This window comes from Gobio gobio (genome assembly GCF_949357685.1).
Source record: "Gobio gobio genome assembly, chromosome: 11".
In the NCBI taxonomy this organism is placed as follows: Eukaryota; Metazoa; Chordata; class Actinopteri; order Cypriniformes; family Gobionidae; genus Gobio; species Gobio gobio.
The window spans coordinates 38730388-38752222 of record NC_137104.1 but is presented as its reverse complement, the minus strand read 5'-3'; the positions used below and the strand labels follow the sequence as shown (position 1 = coordinate 38752222).

General features: G+C 38.6%; 3 protein-coding genes across 3 annotated transcripts in view; all 3 read right to left on the bottom strand.

Moving 5' to 3' along the window:
- Positions 1–21835, bottom strand: part of LOC307133598 (craniofacial development protein 2-like) — a 1416430-nt gene that overhangs the window by 1194360 nt on the left and 200235 nt on the right. The window lies entirely within an intron of this gene.
- On the bottom strand, positions 2437–4637 carry LOC307133606 (free fatty acid receptor 3; the record flags this gene model as incomplete). The annotated part of the gene is made up of 1 exon (XM_079828729.1): positions 2437–4637. One exon carries the CDS (start codon positions 4635–4637, stop codon positions 3732–3734), a length of 906 nt encoding a protein of 301 aa, XP_079684855.1. The 3' UTR covers positions 2437–3731.
- On the bottom strand, positions 10734–12606 carry LOC307134183 (free fatty acid receptor 3; the record flags this gene model as incomplete). The annotated part of the gene is made up of 1 exon (XM_079829717.1): positions 10734–12606. One exon carries the CDS (start codon positions 12604–12606, stop codon positions 11581–11583), a length of 1026 nt encoding a protein of 341 aa, XP_079685843.1. The 3' UTR covers positions 10734–11580.

Sequence of the window (21835 nt, the reverse complement as noted above, 5' to 3'; positions counted from 1 at the left end):
TTAATGCAGCATTCTATATGTATATAGGTGTGTTTGGGTTGTTTTAAATATTTAAAAAAAATTATATATCATAGAGTTGTTTGCGGTGGGCTAAATCAAATGCGATATGCGGTGACGTCACAATCGTGTTGCATTGTGGTATATGCTGTCTGAAGTGTACATATGAATCAGACTTGCTCCCTCTGTCAAAATCGAGGGAGCAAAGGTCTGTCATAATATAAACTTTCCTTGTATACAGTCCCCTGAATGTCTGTATATTCAACACTTACATACTGTGAAAATACAGTAACCCAACTGCAAAAGCCCCCAAAAAAATCTAAATTCTAAAAGTACACTCAAAAGAGTTGTGCAATTGCCTCAGCATCACATCTTCACGTTGGGTCTGTCCTGAGGACTTTGTCCACATCACAGGCAATGATGTATCTTGCCAGGCAATGGGAAAAACCCTCTGGTGTGCCGGATCCAGCCTTTACAACATTCTCCACACCTTGCTTTTTCTCATCCTCATCCTCCTTGTTCACCACCTCTGCCTGTGTTTAGCATTTTAAAACATAAGTGTATCACAGAGCAAAATGTATTTCAGTGAGTGAGAATGTGTTTAGAGTTTTGCAAAAAGAGTGCATGAGATTTGCAAACAGTGTCTTACTGCCTGAATTTGTTTAAGGTTTTACAAAAAGAGTGATTTATTTGACTAATTGGTTTAGGCTATTGTAAATTTGGTTCAGAGAATGGGATTTATTGTTTTAGAAATCCAGAAAACTGTAATAATCCTTGCAACATTCATTAAGAAATATTCTCTGTTCAAAAAGTATAATAAACAAAAAATCCTCACCTTTACAATGTATTAAAATCCTCAGCATTTTGTGTCTCACCAGTTTCGCACAAAGAGGCTGCGAGCTCCCTTCACCACTGTCCTGGACATTCTGATTGCATTAGACTACGTGATGGATGCAACATCTCAAAAGAGCGGAAATTTAATCACTGAAGCTCAAACAATGTCTCTTGGCAACCCCCTGGGAATAGTCAGTGAGAACACAGGAAGTTTTCATAACTGCCACATATTGGGTATATGAAGGGCCCCAAGAACATATGGAAGATACTGGCAAGATAAGAAGCAAGTGTGTGTGTGTGTGTGTGTGTGTGCGTGCGTGCGTGCGTGCGTGCGCGTGTGTGTGTGTGTGTGTGTGTGTGTGTGCGTGCGTGTGTGGGTGTGTGCGTCCACATAGATGGCAATATCCGAAATCCTTGTCCTTGTGGGAAAATGTTTGGTCCCTATGATGTTTTTTGAAGATAGAAGTTTGTACGATATAAAAGTCATTATGTCTATGGAATGTCCCCATAAAACATGAAAACCCATCACTGAATCTCAAAAGTTAAAAGTCATTTTCTACAATACCATACAAATATAGTCTGAAAAAAAGCCAAAAGGTATTTACTTTGTGTTTAAAGATTTGAATAAGATATCAACAAAATATCACAACCTACTAAACAAAGCATCAATATGTGCTATTCATAAAATGAAAACAGTAGGTTCATTATGAGACTAATTAAAAGTAGATTTTCAACATCCACAAAAGAGCCTGTTTCCTGTAACTCAGGGTTAGTCATTCCCACTCCTGGAGAGATAACTTCCTGCAGAGTTTAGTTCCACACCTGGCTGTAATTTTAAGTAAACCAGCTAATGACCCTATATTGCCCCTATGTGTACGCTCAGCAGCCAGATAATACCCATAATGCACTGAAAGGGTCGAATCAAATTAATTCCTGCTTCTGACGAGATGCCATCCATCCATTTTCCAAACCACTGGTCCAATGTGGCTACAGCGTAATATCAGACATACAGGTACAAATTCATTTTTATTTGATTATTAAATTGTTTAATTTAGGCTTATAATGTTCATAATTTTCATGATAGAGTTCAAGTTACTAATTTGAGTTCATTTGTGAGGTCAGGCACTGATGTTGGACGAGAAGGCCTCGCTCGCAGTCTCTGCTCTAATTCCCAAAGGTGTTCTATCAGGTTGAGGTCAGGACTCTGTGTAGGCCAGTCAAGTTCCTCCACACCAAACTTGCTCATCCATGTCTTTATGGACCTTGCTTTGTGCACTGGTGCACAGTCATGTTGGAAAAGGAAGGGGCCATCCCCAAACTGTTCCCACAAAGTTGGGAGCATGAAATTGTCCAAAATGTCTTGGCATGCTGAAGCATTAAGAGTTCCTTTCACTGGAACTAAGGGGCCAAGCCCGACCCTTGAAAAACAACCCCCACACCATAATCCCCCCTCCACCAAACTTTACATTTGAAAACAAAACGTTTTTGATTAGGCAGCGTGGGCGCCACCTTGATATCGCGGTTCCTACTGCGCAGACTCGAGACCCAAGGTATCAGCGCCATATTTGAACACTGGAGGCTTCACTTTATTATTTTTTTAAATACATTTTTTTATTGGAGTTATCACATATATAAGAATGTAAACAACACTTTTGACAACATCATAAATAATAAAAAGAACAAAAAAAAAGCAAAACAAAATCGATAAAGGGCCAGGGGTAATACAAATTACATTATAGAGGTGCCTCAAGAGGCACATATTAGCAATCAGGCAAAATGTCACAGATATAAGTCATGTACATAAGGCCTATAGGAAAGAATGAATATTATAAGATGTAACGTTACATCATGTTATGGATTTTAAGGCTTTAACATTGCTGGAGGTAGATATTGTATCTATGTTGTACTTAAAATCTTTACAAAATATATTAAATAGGGGCATAGAGACAAAAATGTGCACTTATGTACAAAAAAAATTGCTACTAAAATAAATAGATTTATTAGAAAATATTTGTCCTTTAGATTCTTATCAACTTGATAAAAACCAAACAAAATATCCTTGCATGACAAAGAAAATTTGTCTTCAAGCGAAGAACTCCACTTACGACAACGGAAGAACCTCAGTCTTTACAGTCTCAACAGACCGGCATACATCTAATAAATTATTCATTCAAGAAGGTTTACTGCAACAATGGAGCCGAAAACTTCACATACTTCTGACAATCCAGCGTTTAGGTTATCCTGGTAAGCATCACTGTCACAGTTGTAAACACGACGGCATTCTTTCTTTCACAATGGTGTTTGGCGTCACGGCGGCTTTGTTTCCAGTAAACCGCCAGGGGATTGTAAATAACACAACTTTCATAAAATTCAATGACTGGGTGACTTGGATATTTGACTGAAAATACGTTATATACATTTGAAAAACAACATCAGGTAAACTTTACCCCATGGAGGTTCTAGTGTTAAAGAACGCAACACAAACGTCAGATGTCGTGTTTCCAGTTAATTGTGCCATATGTTCAGACAACAGTCTGTGAGCGTGACTAGTTTTAAATATGGACATTTTATTACAAAAACACATTGCTTCGCTTCAGAAGGCCTTTATTAACTTCATTGAGCCGTATGGAATACTTTTATGATGATGGATACGCTTTTTGGGCTTCTAAGCTTGGAAGAGCCAGGATTTTTTTTAATATATCTCTTATTGTGTTTGACTGAAAGAAGTAAGTCATATAGGCTACCCTAGTATGACTTGAGGGTGTGCGATTATGGGATGATTTTCATTTTGGGGTGAACTAACCCAGTTATTTCAGTAAAACAAAATCTGGTAGTAGGATCCTTTTTTGCATAGGCTATTGGCTGATTTAATTGGATGTTTACAACCACAATAAATTGCTTTAAATTGGCAGAAAAAACTGAGAAAAGGCCTTTGCACATACTTTGATTGCCCTTCTCATCTCCCTAGAGATACAGAAAAATATAATAGGATCATAACATGCGTTTAAAGTGCTCAGCATTAAAGCTGTCATGCGCCACTTTGGATTTTCTTTCTTGATGAAGCCCACTACATGTGATATATTATAGGGTACAAAACTACTGGCAAACACAAGGAGGGTCCCCAGAGCCAGTCCAATTGCCCGGAGTTTACGTTGTCTCTTGATGAGGGGCCGCTTTAACAAAAGACGAATGAAATTGATGTAACAGAAGCAGCAGGTAAGGAAGAGTAGAAAGAAAAACAACACTGCTAAACTCAACCGCACTGGGAGCAGTTCTTTGAGCTGTTTGGCTGTAAAAGTACTATAACATGTCTGAGGTTCTGGCTCCAGAGGGGGCTGATTAGTGGTGTTGTTTGCTTCATCAGAATCTATGTGTCCTGCTTTGTAAACAAATATTGAAGCTACTGCAACTATCACCCAGATGACCACACATATAGGTACTGTATAAATGATTCTCTTCGGACTTTTAACTGGAAATGCTATACACACATAGCGCTCCACACTTATTGCTGTCAAGAACAGGCTGCTGGAATATACAGGAAGTAAGAAGACAAACAGATGAAAGTTGCACAGGGAAAAGGGCATTTTCCAAACCATGCCATCTGTGGCCTCTTTCATCTTGATGGGCAGGAAGATGAGGAAGATGAGGTCAGAAATAGTGAGGTTTAGCATGAACAAGTCAATGGGGATGGGTTTATTGTGAATCTTGTGAATGCATGAGCAGAACGCCAGGACACTATTAGGAAACCCAATCAGGAATGTGATGATATAAATAGCAAGAAACGTCGTAGGTGAATCTTCTGACATTGTTGTTGGCTTGTGGTGATTTTCTTTACTTTTGAAACAGCCCTGCGGGTTCTTCAGAAGACACCGCCTGTAATATACACATACTTATCTTAGATGTATTCTCATATATATATTCAATATTATTAAAATTATTTAAAGATATTAAAGTATCAGATGTTGTGGTTTACTTTGGAACTTACCAAGAGCTATTTCTGTTATCAGTCTTGATGAAATCAATGGGCTCCTTTGATATGCAGTTCCGTGACACTCAATCCACCTGGGCAGCATGGATAGGCCTACAGCAAACCATATGATTTGCATTCATCATATTATGAAAACATGTTTAGAATTTAGCCCGTTTTCTTTTTCTTCCCCCCCCCCCCCCCCCCCCACTGCGCATCCATACCCTCAGGGCTACTCATTAACCTAGCAAATGCTCAGAAAAATACACAGCATTAGACTGGTGTTGCATCTATGATCAGTAAAAAATGTAAATACTTAAAGTCTGGAGGCTGAGATACTGTAAAGGGATTGTTTTTATTCTTGTTCACATTCATGTTGTTGCAAACCTGTATTCTTTTTACACATTTTAAATATTGTGCAACACTTCCCAAGTGTGATCATCTTAGTGATCAAGCCTGTTAGCTCCAAAATAACACAAAACACCCTAAAGTTACTTAAAGGAACACGCCACTATTTTTGAAAATAGTTTTCCAACATTTTCCAACTCCCTAAGAGTTAAAGGAACACTCCACTTTTTTTTAAATAATAGGCTCATTTTCCAAGTCCATTAGAGTTAAACAGTTGAGTTTTACCGTTTTTGAATCCATTCAGCCGATCTCTGTATCTGGCGGTAGCACTTTTAGCATAGCTTACATCATTGAATCGGATTAGACCATTAGCATCGCACTCAAAAATGACCAAAGACTTTCAATATTTTTCCTATTTAAAACTTGACTCTTCTGTAGTTACACCGTGTACTAAGACCAACAGAAAAAGAACATTTAGAATTTTAGACTGATATGATTAGGAACTATTCTCTCATTCCTGCGTAATAATCAAGGAACTGTGCTGCCGTAACATGAGTGCAGCGGCGCAAAGATATTATGCAGCGCCTGAAAGTAGTTCCCAACTAGGTAACTTCCAATGTGATCGGCACTAAGTTTGTACCAACGAAAAACAAGGAATGGAAGGATCAATGGTTGGCTGCTCTGAACATAGATATCAAAACACCGGTAGATTCAATCAAGAAAGTGCGTGTTTGCTCAAAGCATTTTGGACCAGATGACTATTTGGAAAACATGGACAGTGTTACCCATACCTCGGTACGGCGTCTAAAGGATATGGCCATCCCAACAATATTCAGAGGACAGATAGGACAGAGGGTATCATCACCCATGGCTGTAAGTATAAAATTATTATTATTTTAGTTAGCATGAACAACCAGATTGAAAAAGCACTGCTGTTGTCTTTAGCAAACGTTACCTGTGAAATGCAATCACTGAATGTGGGGGTTTGCTCGACCATTTGGTTTATACAGTATATAACGTTAGTAGTTTTGTTGTAGAGTTCTGGTGAGGTAGTGTATAGTTTGATTAAAATAAACTTGTGGAATTTAAATACAGTTTCTATGGTACAAAATACTTGTGATGTTACGTTCTGTGCTGAGGCTTCGAGCGTGTGCAGGGTTTTTTCCTGCATTGAAAATTATTTGTTGGCTGCCAAAACTAATTTTTGTCCCGCCAAAGCCTTATTTGATCAGTTATTGTGATTTATGAGTGATGTAGATGACTGCTGCACTTGTGATAGAGCGCATGTTAACTAAGTGACAGAGAGAACACTGAGAGAGCCCTCCACGCGTGCATTCTGTCACAAATTACGTTATTCATAATCAAAATTTCGGAAGACCGAATCCATGTTGCACGTTGCGCATTCTGACATTTTTTTCCTTGAATTACCGCTGGGTATGAATTGTGCTCAAAAAACGTTGACTCTTCTCTGACTCACCAGTTCGAATCTGCTCTCCTCCTCACGGCTGCCCCAGTCTCTTTCTTGCCTTTCACATTCCAAAAGCTCATCTTCAGTCTATTCCGGTTCAAATAGATACGGTTCAAGATCTGCACCAAAGTAAATATATTCTGAATCGTCTATCCCAAATGTCTCCATGGTTACAAGGCACGCTCCCTGTGCAAGCAGGTTGTCACGTTGGTTATGTTTACGGAAGTTAGCCTATTTTCAGGCGCTGCATAATATCATTGCGCCGCTGCACTCATGTTACGGCAGCACAGTTCCTTAATTTTTACGCAGGAATGAGAGAATAGTTCCAAGTCATTTCAGCCTAGAAAATCACAACTTTTCTTTTTCTGTTGGTCTTAGTACACAATGTTACTACAGAAGAGTCAAGTTTTAAATAGGAAAAATATTGAAAGTCTTTGGTCATTTTTGAGCGAGATGCTAATGGTCTAATCCGATTCAATGATGTATGCTAAGCTTAAGCTATGCTAAAAGTGCTACCACCAGATACAAAGATCAGCTGAATGGATTAAAAAACGGTAAAACTCAACTGTTTAACTCTAATGGACTTGGAAAATCAGCCTATTTTTAAAAAAAAAAGTGGAGTGTTCCTTTAAACAGTTTTACCGTTTTCGAATCCATTCAGCCCATCTCCGGGTCTGGTGGTAGCACTTTTAACATAGCTTAGCATAGATCTGAATCTGATTAGACGTCAGCATCTCCTTCAAAAAAATGACCAAAGTTTTGATATTTTTCCTATTTAAAACTTGACACTTCTGTAGTTACATCGTGTACTAAGACAGAAGGAAAATTTAAAGTTGGGATTTAATCTGTTGCGTAATATTCAAGGAACTTTTCTGCCGTACCATGGCGCAATGATATTATGCAGCGCCTGAAAATAGTCCCCAGCACGCTCCCTGTGCAAGCAGGTTGTCACGTTGGTTATGTTGACGGAAATTAGCCTATTTTCAGGCGCTGCGTAATATCCATAGACAGTAAAAAAAAGGGACACAGCGACCCCATAGACTTCAACGGAGAAAAGTGAAGTCAATTAGAAGCACTCATTTCCTGATGGCTGATCGCACTGCGCAGCCTCAGACTGAGCTTGACGACGTAAATGTGACGTTAGCAACCAGTCTGACAGTTGTAAGTCTTCTAGTAGTTGTGCAAAGTGAAATCGGAATCACAGAATCTTGCAGAGACGGAGAGCGTGAGCAGGGGCAACCTTTGGTAAGTATTCGGATTAATTATTTTGTCATTTTGTCATTGCCTGCGAGCTTCTCCTCCTGTCTATACGGGTCTATACGATAAATTCTCTACTGTGCGACAGAGAGTTGCTTGGTTATGACGCAAGCGTTAGCCTATTTTTACAAAAATGGCTTCTACGGGGCGATAGTGTAAGATACAAGGTAATGGAGCCTTCTATACATTTTCGTGTTTCTTTAGAAATAAACAATGGACAAGTGGAGTCTTTAAATGCCTCAGATGTAAAGTTATTTGCTGTCAAAGTGATACCAAAATGAATGGGAGTCAATGGGATGCTAACAGCAGGTGATGGCTTGGTTAGCAATGGCTGCCCCTATGGAAGGTACGCTTTCCGGGTGCTGGATTACCCCCTTGGTAATGTCATTGCGCCTGCTGCACCCCTGATACGGCAGCAAAGTTCCTTGATTATTACGCAGGAATGAGAGTATAGTTCCTAGCCATATCGGCCTAGAAAATCGCAACTTTTCATTTTCCATCGGTCTTAGTACACGATGTAACTACAGAAGAGTCAAGTTTTAAATAGGAAAAATATAGAAACACTTTGGTAATTTTTTTTGAGCGAGATGCTGACGGTCTAATCAGATTCAATGAACCATGTTAAGATATGCTAAAAGTGCTACCGTCAGACCCAGAGATCCGCTGAATGAATTCGAAAACGGTAAAACTCAAATGTTTAACTTTAACTTTAGGGGAGTTGGAAAATGAGCCTACTTTCAAAAAAAATGTTGTGTTCCTTTAAAGGTGCTGTATGCAGGAATGACAGCTAGTGGTTGAAATGGGTAATGCAGTCCAAATTCAAAATATAGTTTGCCCCGCCCGCTCCTCCTCAGACTCGATGCTCACGTGGGTTGCCAGTTTAAAGACACGCAACAGGAACGAGCGCTATTGACACTGGGAGTTGATTTATCTACATTTTAATGTGCTTCTGTTCATAGAGATTTTTAGATGGATTCCGAGGCTTTTAGGTCGGGTAGAATCTGCAATCTCTGACCCAGTTTGTTCCCTGGGTTCCATGGCAGCAATATGCTGTGTTTTCCACCAACTGGCAATCTAATGTCGAAATACTATTGGGTAAACTGGCAACATGTGGTTTCGCACAGACCAAAAGAAAAACAGACATTCCAACACAGAACGCACAAATTAAAGTAAAATAACTGGCTGTAGCATTGCTTTTCAGAGAAATTAGTATATGAACTGAATATCTGCAAACATAGTATTTTTATGCTTTAGTACAGTCAAAAACTTACATACAGCACCTTTAACATTAGTCAGTGTTCCCAACAGTTATGTTTCAAGTCATGAAAACTATTGTATTGCAAGAGCAGAAAGATTTAAATCATATTGTTTGTCCTATATTGTTAAAAACATAAAAGATGGGAATAACAAGTATTTTTTTTGTTTTTTTTTGCTGAAATTGAAATGACTATTGTATTAAATTCTTTAATATTAATTAAATCTATGTGGCCTGAGAGCTTTTTTGAAAAACTGGTAACACAAATTAATTGATTGTGCAAACAAAACTATAAATGAAATTAGATAAATGAAAATGTTCAATGGATCTTTATACAATCAGGTTTACACATTTAGTTTTAAATTCCTACAAGTTGAGAGTGAATAAAACCACAAAAAATAAGTAGCATTGTTCAGATTCCATATGCAGAAGGGTGGTGCCTGTGTTTAGGCTGTGGGCACTCTTGTACACATGTTTATTGGATGGAATTCCTGCCATCAATTTGTTTCTAAAAATATGCTTGTTGTTATTTAATAGTTTTCCAATTACACTTGTATAGCAAATAGTTAATTTAATAAGGTAAATTAAATCGATAAATGCGTTCACCTAACATAATAAACTTTTATAAATTTAACATAACATTTTTAAGTAATCTGCACATATAAATATGTAACAGTGACAAATTCAAATGGTTTCTATTTACTCAAAGAAATGTTGTCAGCTTTACTTGAATTTCTTTTGTTCATTTAACTAAATTGTTATATGTAAAAGTTACTCAATATAGCTGCGTGGAACCACCTGACGCTGTTTAATTAAGTAAATTCAACAAGTCATTTTTTTGAGTGTACCTTTCTGGTCCTTGAAAGTGGTAATGGCGTTGCTGTATGGAGGGGTCAGAAAGCTCTCTGATTTCATCAAAAATATCTTATTTTGTGTTCCGGAAATGAACGCAGGTTTGGAACGAGGGTGAGTAATAAATGACAGAATTACATTTTTGGGTGAACTAACCCTTTAAACAATTAAATATAATACTCTGATGCATATAAAAATGACAACTAATGGTGAAAGTTGATGTGAAAGCTAAATGTGAGAAAATCATAATCAGCAAGTTAACATTATTGCACTTACTATCATGTTTTAGTTTTAAATAAAAAATGTACTGTTATCGCTACTCTGTTTTTATAGTCTTTCAACACAATAAATAAGTAAAACAGGTGTATTACAGTGACAACATATTTTCAAAAACATCTAAATAGATTTAAAGACACTCACCAAGTCTCTTCGGGTTATGGCTTAGGCTTCCTTCTCATTTTAAGTACTAACTTTTAACATTCATGTTTATTATGTCACACTTCTTTCCTGGGAAGTATCTAATTGCAAACCACAAACTGTCACATGGGTTTGTTGTCCACAGTTATTGTGTAATGTAAACATAGAGGACCATTGTTTTCTTTTTCTTTTTTTGGATCTAGATCTAAAGCCTGTGAAATGCAGATGTGTACACATAAAAAAAAAAATTACATCTGGCAATCTTACATTTCATGCTTACAATTCATAATATCCATAGACCAAAAACTGCATGGAAAATGAAATAATCCCAGAGAATGTAAGAGCAATTTAATTTATATTTACAGTGCCCATGTTAAACTTATTACACATTCACACATTATAAATATAGTAGAAATAACAAAAATTACAGAATAAGTGTTTCATAGAATAGTTACAAATTAAGTACAAGGTTCATTGGTATTATTAGTATTTAACATTTTCTATAGATCTCGCATGTTCAAATGATTGACTAGATATTACCCTGCAAGCAATTTTGCGTAAAAAAAAACATATAATAGCCATCCAAACACAGCCCTGACGTCTAGGCTAAAACAAGGCAAAATTTGGGCTGTCAGTGAACATTTTATAGACGTCTGTCTAACCATAGCCCAAGAATAGACTTGTCATCTAGAACATGAATATGTCAAATCAATTAAACCAAACACCTTGTAAACACTGTTGACTTTGCTTACATGATTGAATATCATACATCTCGCAAGTTATTTTGACAAAGAAGTTAGAAACAAAGAAGGTTACTCATAGACTATAAAGGGTTTATAGTTAACGGAGATGGTGAAATGATGACTCTTGCTTGCTGGATACTGTTTTACAATATGTACAAATTATGTTACTATAGTTTTGTGTTACTATTATGTTACTATAGTTTATATTTTGGGTTAAAATCGCTAAACATGTAATTATATTATACAGAGGCAACTATTAGTGTATAGGGGAGGCTGTGCATGGAATCTAAAATGCACTTTCTCATCCAATATCTTAATGACCACCAAAACATTATTTTACAGTTCATATCCTTCCCAGAAATATGTCTGTTTGGGTTACTCATAGGATAAAAAAAAAATTCCATGTTCTCATTTGTTCCATGAGTGTATGGCGGTACCCTAATCAGGTCACTTTTACAGACGAGTCTGATTTGTTTGCTCTTGCTTTGTCATCTTTAGATTCTCCATGGCTTATTATTGACATTGCTTGTGTAGTTGTTGTTTGAGGGTTCCTGGAAGCCCTACTGCAGTGGTGCTGCTGCTTGCATGATGCGTCCCTTCGCCTACGGCACAGTCTGTACACCAAATCCCTTGACGTCCACGGTGAAAGCATCAACATAACCACAGGCTCTAGAAAGACATTGCAGGAGCTGGAAAGCATGGCTTCACTTCTCCAGTGCACATTAGTGTACAAGACAAAGCCCACCACATGGGAAACATTGTAGGGTCCATAACAGACCACAAATACTACTAATGTGGAGAGTGCAATGGCTAATACCCTTCTTTTCCCACCCGAGGGCAAAGAAGAGTGTCTGACAAGCACTAGGCAGCGCAGCGTGCAGAAGGCTGACAAAACAAGCGGCACTAGGAAGAGCAGCAGCGCCATCTCTAGACGTAACGGCACCAACACGTCCAACTGCTCCTGTGTGAAGTTTTCATAGCATGCGGAGACATTATGCTCTGATAAAGACACAAAATGTCCCCCTCCTTCTGCAAGATAAGCAAATCCCAAGTGTAAGAGTACTAAAGCCCACAAGATGGCGCTCACCAGGCAAGAAGTACGACCCCGGCGGTAGAGCTTGTAAGTTATGGGGAAGGCGATACTCAGGTAACGGCCCACGGCGACTGCTGTGAGGATCAGACTGCTACCGTAGACCGAGGAGAACAGAAAGAAGCTGTAAACGGGACAAACTGCGGCTGGAAGCGCCCAACCCTGGAGCACCGTCTCAGCCACTTTGACTGGCATCCACAACACTAGAGCGAGATTTGCCACACACAGGTTAAGAGCGTAGACTACATTGGGAGTGGCACCGTGTTTCCGCGCCTTACGGATGTACACAAAAAGAACGAGGAGGTTGCCGGGAAGTCCGAGCAAGAAGGTGAAGAAGTAGACCAACAATGAGACATAGCAGGATGCAGAAAGCTCCATGTCAGATCAATTTCTAGATTTGTTGCTCAATTCACAAATGCCAGATACTCCTTTTTACAGGCTCTCCATTGCCCTCCAGTATTCCCTCGTTATTCCATGTGGAAGAATAGCCGTTCCTGAATCAAATAAAATGCTGAACACTCTCCAATCTGTGTGAGAAAAAAATAGATGAAGACAATGAAAGCTCGTATTTGCATGGACGTTTATATTTATTTGGAAGGCACAAAGTAGGGCGGGGAGAAAAAGGGGGTGTGGAAGGGGTGTTAGATGGGTGTTTAGTGCATCTAAGAGCTTGAATTGGTCTGATATGAGGCAAGGGGATGGGTACTTAATGTAGCAAGATGGCATTTATATGGTCTCATGTTGCCTTATTTGCCCTTGGTGCACACGTCAGATCAGGCCCATTTAGTGAAATGATTCAGAATAATTGGGCTTTACAGGAAGCCTAGCCCATCCAGCCGTGACTGCTGTCACATATAATGAACTGGACGGTTAAACCATTAAAGCTGTAAACTCACTAGGAGACTGTTTGGGGATGTCATTCAGTATTGGCTATTGCATACAATGAATTAACTTGATGCTTTTATAGCGGCATGCAAAAAGCCTTTGGATCTGTTTATTAAGCATGATCATACTGGCTTTATATCATGCATCATGATCTGTGTGTGTGTGTGTGTGTATGTATGTATATATATATATACAGGGAGTGCAGAATTATTAGGCACGTTAATTTTCTGATCATATTTTTTTTCCAGGCACATTTGACCAATTCCAAACCACAGTAATCCTAATAACTACTATTGATTTAGTATTTAATAATGTATAAGTGATATATAATTGTTCATGAAGGCTGGAAATGAAAATCACCTTATATTCAGGTGTGCAGAATTATTAGGTATGTTTTCTTTTACAGATAAATTGAGCCAAAAAAGAGATTTAACTCAGACTGAAAAGTCAAAAAGTATTAAATGCCCATGAGAAGGATGCAATACTAATGCAATACTAGACATTGCAGTTAAGGCATGACCATTGGACAGTGAAATGCTCGTTGGGTCAGCAGGGTCAGACAAAAACAGGTGGTGAAGAAAAGACACCTGTTAACTGCAAAAGAATTAAGAATTAAGGTGAAGAATTAAGGGTGAAACCATCAGGAACCCTTTAGTCTCCAGCGCCACCATTTTCCAAAGCTGCAACCTACCTGGAGTCTCCAGAAGTGCAAGGTGTCAGGATCTCAGAGACTTCAGTTAGGTAAAGAATCCTAAAAAATGACCCCCACTAAATAAGAATCATAAGCTGAAGTGTTGTAAAATACATGAAGAAGGTTTTTTTATAGGCTTCATAGGTTTTATAGGTTGAGAATGACTCTTGAAGGACCACCACCACATCCTCTAGTACCACTGTTTGAAGAATTCATCTTCCAGAATCTGGCAGTACGTTTTGGGAGTTCATTTTTAGTCCATCTCTGCAAAACGGACTTCAGGATGGACTAAAATGAACTCCCAAAACGTACTGCCAGATTCTGGAAGATGAATTCTTCAAACAGTGGTACTAGAGGATGTGGTGCTGGTCCTTCAAGAGTCATTCTCAACCTATAAAACCTATAAAGCCTATAAAAAAGCAGGCTTCATGTATTTTACCACACTTCAGCTTATGATTCTTATCTAGTGGGGGTCATTTTTTAGGATTCTTTATCTAACTGAAGTCTCTGAGATCCTGACACCTTGCACTTCTGGAGACTCCAGGTAGGTTGCAGCTTTGGAAAATGGTGGCGCTGGAGACTAAAGTGTTCCTGATGGTTTCACCCTAAATTATTCACCTTAATTCTTAATTCTTTTGCGGTTAATAGGTGTCTTTTCTCCGCCACATGTTTTTGTCTGACCCTGCTGACCCAACGAGCATTTCACTGTCCAATGGTCACGCCTTAACTGCAATGTCTAGTATTGCATTAGTATTGCATCCTTCTCATGGGCATTTAATACTTTTTGACTTTTCAGTCTGAGTTAAATCTCTTTTTTGGCTCAATTTATCTGTAAAAGAAAACATACCTAATAATTCTGCACACCTGAATATAAGGTGATTTTCATTTCCAGCCTTCATGAACAATTATATATCACTTATACATTATTAAATACTAAATCAATAGTAGTTATTAGGATTACTGTGGTTTGGAATTGGTCAAATGTGCCTGAAAAAAAAATATGATCAGAAAATCAACGTGCCTAATAATTCTGCTCTCCCTGTATATATATATATATATATACGGTGAGGAAAATAAGTATTTGAACACCCTGCTATTTTGCAAGTTCTCCCACTTAGAAATCATGGAGGGGTCTGAAATTGTCATCGTAGGTGCATGTCCACTGTGAGAGACATAGGGCCCTATCTTGCACCCAGCGCAATTGACTTTGTACACCGACGCATGTGTCATTCCTATTTTGCACCCGCGCAAAGCGCGCTTTTCCCTCTACAGAAGCACGTCGCTAAACTAGTGAATGAACTTGCGCTACCTGGGCGGTTCAGCGCAAAAAAGGAGGCGTGTTCCGGCGCAAACAATCCCTGGTGCTATTTTGCTGTTCCATTAAACAATTGCGCCACTGGCCAGAAAAAACCTAGTCTAAAGTCAGTGGCGCGTTGCGCGTTGTTCATTATGCTATTTTAAGGGCGCATGCTTGACCATAATGTATAGCGTGCACAACGCGCATACACTTTGCTCATGTAATCTACAGTTATTTTTGCAAATCATAAATTGTTACACTAAAAAAATATTAACACATGAGATGACGGAAATCATTGTGGTGTGCCACGAAGATGTGAAAAAAATAGGCATAAATCTAGCTTACAAATGATTCAGGCTAATTGTAATAATTAAGGATAAGACCTGTTTGCCCAATAGTGGCAAGACATATAAGGACATCTGACAAATTGGTTTGTCCGTCAAGAACCAGGAAAAAAAATCGACTGAAAAACTGAAAGACTGAAAAAAAAAAGACTGTGAAATCACCTTTACCATAATGTACAACATTACAACTTCACTTCTCTGTCTTTCACTGCTTACAAGAACATCAGTGTCCTCGGCTGTGAACCGCTCCTGGCGTGCGCCTGGTAAATACGCCATAATAATAGCAATCCATAATGGAACTTGCGCACCTGCTTTTAAAGGGAATGTTGGATGACGCTCGGATTGGTTTATTCACGTTACGCCCAAACCACACCTATGAATAATGAAGCTACTTCAGACCAACCCATTTTAGATTTGCGCCGGGCGCAAGAGCCATTTATCCCGCCGCGAAAATAGCAACAGCGCCGAGACCCGCCCACAAGGTTACTTGCGCTTCACGCTTTGACACTTGCGTTTCAGATCGTTAAAATAGGGCCCATTATCTAAAAAAGATATCCAGAAATCACAATGTATGATTTTTTAACTATTTATTTGTATGATACAGCTGCAAATAAGTATTTGAACACCTGAGGAAATCAATGTTAATATTTGGTACAGTAGCCTTTGTTTGCAATTACAGAGGTCAAACGTTTCCTGTAGTTTTTCACCAGGTTTGCACACACTGCAGGAGGGATTTTGACCCACTCCTCCACACAGATCTTCTCTAGATCAGTCAGGTTTCTGGCCTGTCGCTGAGAAACACGGAGTTTGAGCTCCCTCCAAAGATTCTCTATTGGGTTTAGGTCTGGAGACTGGCTAGGCCACGCCAGAACCTTGATATACTTCTTACAGAGCCACTCCTTGGTTATCCTGGCTGTGTGCTTCGGGTCATTGTCATGTTGGAAGACCCAGCCTCGACCCATCTTCAATGCTCTAACTGAGGGAAGGAGGTTGTTCCCCAAAATCTCGCAATACAAGGCCCCGGTCATCCTCTCCTTAATACAGTGCAGTCGCCCTGTCCCATTTGCAGAAAAACACCCCCATGCTTCACAGTAGGGATGGTGTTCTTGTGATGGTACTCATCATTCTTCTTCCTCCAAACACGTTTAGTGGAATAATGACCAAAAAGTTCTATTTTGGTCTCATCTGACCACATGACTTTCTCCCATGACTCCTCTGGATCATCCAAATGGTCATTGGCAAACTTAAGACGGGCCTGGACATGTGCTGGTTTAAGCAGGGGAACCTTCCGTGCCATGCATGATTTCAAACCATGACGTCTTAGTGTATTACCAACAGTAACCTTGGAAACGGTGGTCCCAGCTCTTTTCAGGTCATTGACCAGCTCCTCCCATGTAGTTCTGGGCTGATTTCTCACCTTTCTTAGGATCATTGAGACCCCACGAGGTGAGATCTTGCATGGAGCCCCAGTCCGAGGGAGATTGACAGTCATGTTTAGCTTCTTCCATTTTCTAATGATTGCTCCAACAGTAGATCTTTTTTCACCAAGCTGCTTGGCAATTTCCCCATAGCCTTTTCCAGCCTTGTGGAGGTGTACAATTTTGTCTCTAGTGTCTTTGGACAGCTCTTTGGTCTTAGCCATGTCAGTAGTTGGATTCCTACTGATTGTATGGGGTGGACAGGTGTCTTTATGCAGCTAAAGACCTCAAACAGGTGTATCTAATTTAGGATAATAAATGGAGAGGAGGTGAACATTTTAAAGGCAGACTAACAGGTTTTTAAGGGTCAGAATTCTAGCTGATAGACAGGTGTTCAAATACTTTTTTGCAGCTGTATCATACAAATAAATAGTTAAAAAAAATCATACATTGTGATTTCTGGATTTTTTTTTAGATTATGTCTCTCACAGTGAACATGCACCTACGATGACAATTTCAGACCCCTCCATGATTTCTAAGTGGGAGAACTTGCAAAATAGCAGGGTGTTCAAATACTTATTTTCCTCACTGTGTATATATATATATATATATATATATATATATATATATATATATATATATATATATATATATATATATATATATATATATATATATATATATAGATATATAGATATATATATATATAGCAGTGCGATATGGCTGTATATCAGCACGGCTGTGATTCAGCCATTGGCAGGAGACCTGATATGGTGCTGATATGTAAGAAATAAGGTAAAAAGGCTGTGCTGTATCATGTATCAGTCACAGCTGAAGGGCATTGTTAGGCATGACACAACTCACAGCCATGCTGATATACAGCCATATCGCATGGTTATGAGTGTGAAATTGGGTTTATACAACAGTACGATGGCACAAGTGAGTAAATAAATAAGAAACGACAATGGAGTGTCTTTAAAACCCCTCTTTTGTGCAGAACTACTTCCTTCCGCCACGGTTGACCGTTTAACAGTTGAGTCCAAGCCTCCTAGCCTGACAAGCCAGACCCAACATCTTGGAACACACCATTGGCAGGACTCAATCCGAGGGGCGGGATAAACGGTTGTCTTTCAAATTCCCTCTGCAGGCAATAGGATAGCGCTACAACCAACCAGAGCAATCAAGAAGGTGAAGTGGATCTAGTTGATAGATTAAACTTTCACCGTATCCGTTCGGCAAAACTCCGAACACATCTTCCTTTTTTAAGAATGACTTCAGTGCCGTTCTTTGTTCTTTTCTCAAAGAAAAGCTTAACTCCAAGTCTTCCAGAGTAGCGGCCAAAGCCAATTCTAAAGCGTGCTGTTCGCCAGCTTCTTTGTTTACAAGTAGCACGCGGAACCGCGTCAACTCTGCCATCATTATATCAAGCCCACCCACCGACTCTATACACGATGTGATTGGCCTGACCAGAGTTTGGTTTTTCTAGCTCGCACACCAACGGAGAGTTGCTAGAATACCCTGGCTGCAAATTCTATTTGCGTCTAGATTTCTAGGCTACAAGCCTCCGTTACTAATTCTAAAACGTCTCTAGAACTACAGTAGTGGCCAAAATTATTAGAACACTTGGCATCTGGGAGTCATCTTATTGGGCCTGGATTTATTTTCCAAGAGGACATTCGTCTAACTATATTTCCGGAACTACATGCGAAGGAAGAAATCTGCTGGGACATTGAAAATGATGGACTGGCCCCCTCAAAGTCCAGACCTCAACCCCATCGAGCAAATTTGGGGATAGTTGGAAAATAAACTGGACAGATCTATTGTGCTTCAGTTGCAGAAGGCATGGGATAACATTAGTGTTGAAGTTCTCAGAGGAAATATATTGACACTATGCCAGAGAGATGTGCTGCTGTAATTGCTGCAAAAGGTGAACGTGCCAAACATTAAAGTTAAAAGTGGATAAAAACTGTACGACTCACTTCATCTGATATTCAGAGCAACCATCTGCATGTTTCATGAAACCATCTGCATTATGAAATGAAATCATGTTTTGGAGACAAAAAAGGTCAATATTTTCGGATCTGTCGGGTGTTCTAATAATTTTGGCCCCCGTAGTAACGAAGGAACATTGAGTCGCTTCGTTGAAGCTAACTGTTTTATTTAGAGTATAGTATTATGGTATTATGAGAGAGAGATTGACTAAACCTTATCTGCATCTGATATAACATTCATTCTTCAGGTCGATGTCCGTAATATCTATTATAAAAAATCAGTTTGAATGTCCACTGAGGAAAGCGATATGTTGACAGTGCTAAAACAACTTCCATGTTCCGACTAACTCATAAAGATGATCGTTGCTGTTATCTTATGGCGTAACAATGTAACTTTCACTGAAGTCCATATCACGATCACTAATATAAAATAATATTTATTGAACAACAATATTAAATCAACAACAATGCCATTACAAAAGACAATAGGAAATAAACACAAGCAAACCATTCAGTTAAACGTACAAAAGGAGCGCTCTAGTACAGGATTTAGGTTGAATATAGCCTAAATATAAAGTTATGAAACTTAATTTTCCCCTTAACCCAAAGATTGACCGTTTGATACACCCCAAATGAATTATATCTCATGTTTAACCAGCATTTACATAAGAGTCAGCTGCAAATTTCCGAAGGACTGGCCGAGATGAAGCTGTTCTCTCATACGAGTCACATATTTGAGGTCGAAATAACTACATTCTTGCCTACAAAACCAAATTTCATGACACAACAGTAGTATTTTTTTATTTGTTATAAATATGGTGGATTTGCTCGAACGCCATGACAGTTGTGTCCGCAAGCGGAGTGATACAAACGGTCCCAGTACTGATACTAGAGGAATATCGCACCACTGGAAAAGGCTCCATTACATATCAGAACAACATAAGTTCCATTACATATCAGTGTAAACACACAAAGTAGAAATTGTGAGCGGAAAGGATCTCAAGAAATATATTAAAGACAAGTATAAAAATATTTTTAATGTCTAAAATTAAACAATCAAAAACAGTGAATTTTGTGTATTCTAAATATTTTTATTCTCAAACAATATTAACTCAAACCACACACTTTATGCAAATTATGTATTTAAATACGTTGAGCGGTGAAAAGTGAAGAAAACAGAAAGCTTCAGCAACACTTTTAGGTTTACAAGAAAAGCAATAAACAGCAAAAACAACAGACATAGCAACACCAAAGGTAGCACCTTTGTCTTTATATAATGGCATTTAAATATGAACTCATCACACACTTTAACAAAATGTGATTAAGCATGATTTGAGCTCTGTAATATTTGCAATGCATTTAAACTCATAGGGAAATACCTTTCCCCCCGTTATTTCGCATAGACACAAATGGTCCCATTTAGAGACATTAGTGAAGCTGTTAACTTCAACAGAATTGATAAACCCTCACCAATGGATGTGCATAGATTTGTCACGCATTCTTTTATCTCGTTCATCACTGAGAGTCAAAGTCCAGTCTAAATAGAGCCTTTCAAATGACATTAGCTTCTCTTCCCACACATAAAATAACAATCTGTCAATAAATGGATTACCGTTGTTGTTGGAAAGGACTATGAAACCGAAAAGACCACTTAACAATACAACACAATGATCCACATGTGTATTGCCAGTCAAGTAAAATCTGTATTTGGGATTGCTCCACTCTTGAAAATCTAATTAATGTTTGATGCCAAATTAAAAACACATAAAATAAAAAGTCTTCAGAATGGTAAGGACATAAGAAAAGGAAATTTGTAAAATACTGGAATCAAGCAAAAAGCTAAAATTATGCAATTTAAAAAAGTAATATTACATTTATTTATTTTATATTTAAAACAAATAATAATAATTAGATCAAATAATTAATTACTGAATTGATTTACCTTATTTAGTTGTCCCTGACCAGTTTCCACCAATTAAACTAGCCATTTTTGCAGCTCTGGCTGTCGCAAAACTGGTCGATTGTGGTGCTTGTAACTCAATGGTTTGATTCCCAGGAATGCAAGTACTGAAAAAAATCTATCCTTTGAACACACTGTAAGCCGCTTTGGAAAAAACTGTCATGTAGCCAAACATGTAGCCTAAATGTAATATAGGTATATAATATATAATAATATCTACCCTACTTCCGCTTTATTAACTTTCCGGGACTGGCCAAACCAAGTTGCTTAATACAAAACTGCTGTCATTGACAAATAAATGTGTATGGACCTGCGTCAATATGTTCATCTGTCTGACGGCAAAAAGTTGCGGAAGCTCCGAACAAGCCATTGGCCTGAGGAGACGTTTTGAATGATTTTAACTCTTATTTCAAAAGATCAAGTAAAATTTGATTTCTCATGATATGACCTCTTTAAATCCATTTAGACCACATGTGTCAAACTCCGCTCCTGTAGGGCAACTGTCCTGCAGTGTAGCTCCAAAACACCTTTCTGGAAGTGTCTAGTAATCCTGAAGATCTTTATTATCTGGTTTAGGTGTGTTTAATAAGGGGTTGGAGCAAAACTGCTGGACAGTGACACACTTGACACACCTGATTCAGGCTATGTTCACACTGTTGCTCCAAATTATTTTTGTATCCGACTGGAATCGGATCTAAATTATTGACATTGTTGCAACTTTTCGAATCTGATTTGTGTCCCGTGGCTCTCTTTCGTCTTCCGGAATATCTGCATTGGTTTCAATGGCAATGATGTTACAATAGTAGGCATATGCCAAAAACAACAACAAAAATGTGGAGGTGTTCGCAATAGAGACGTCTTATTTATAATGTAGCCACTGTGGCAGAAAGGTAGGAGGCTGGTATGCACAACTTTATTCCGAATTTATTATACATTTTTTTTTGCTGTTCACACTTGCTAAATATAATCGGATTCCTATCGGATATGCACAAAAATCGGATTTGGACTGACTCAAGCCGCC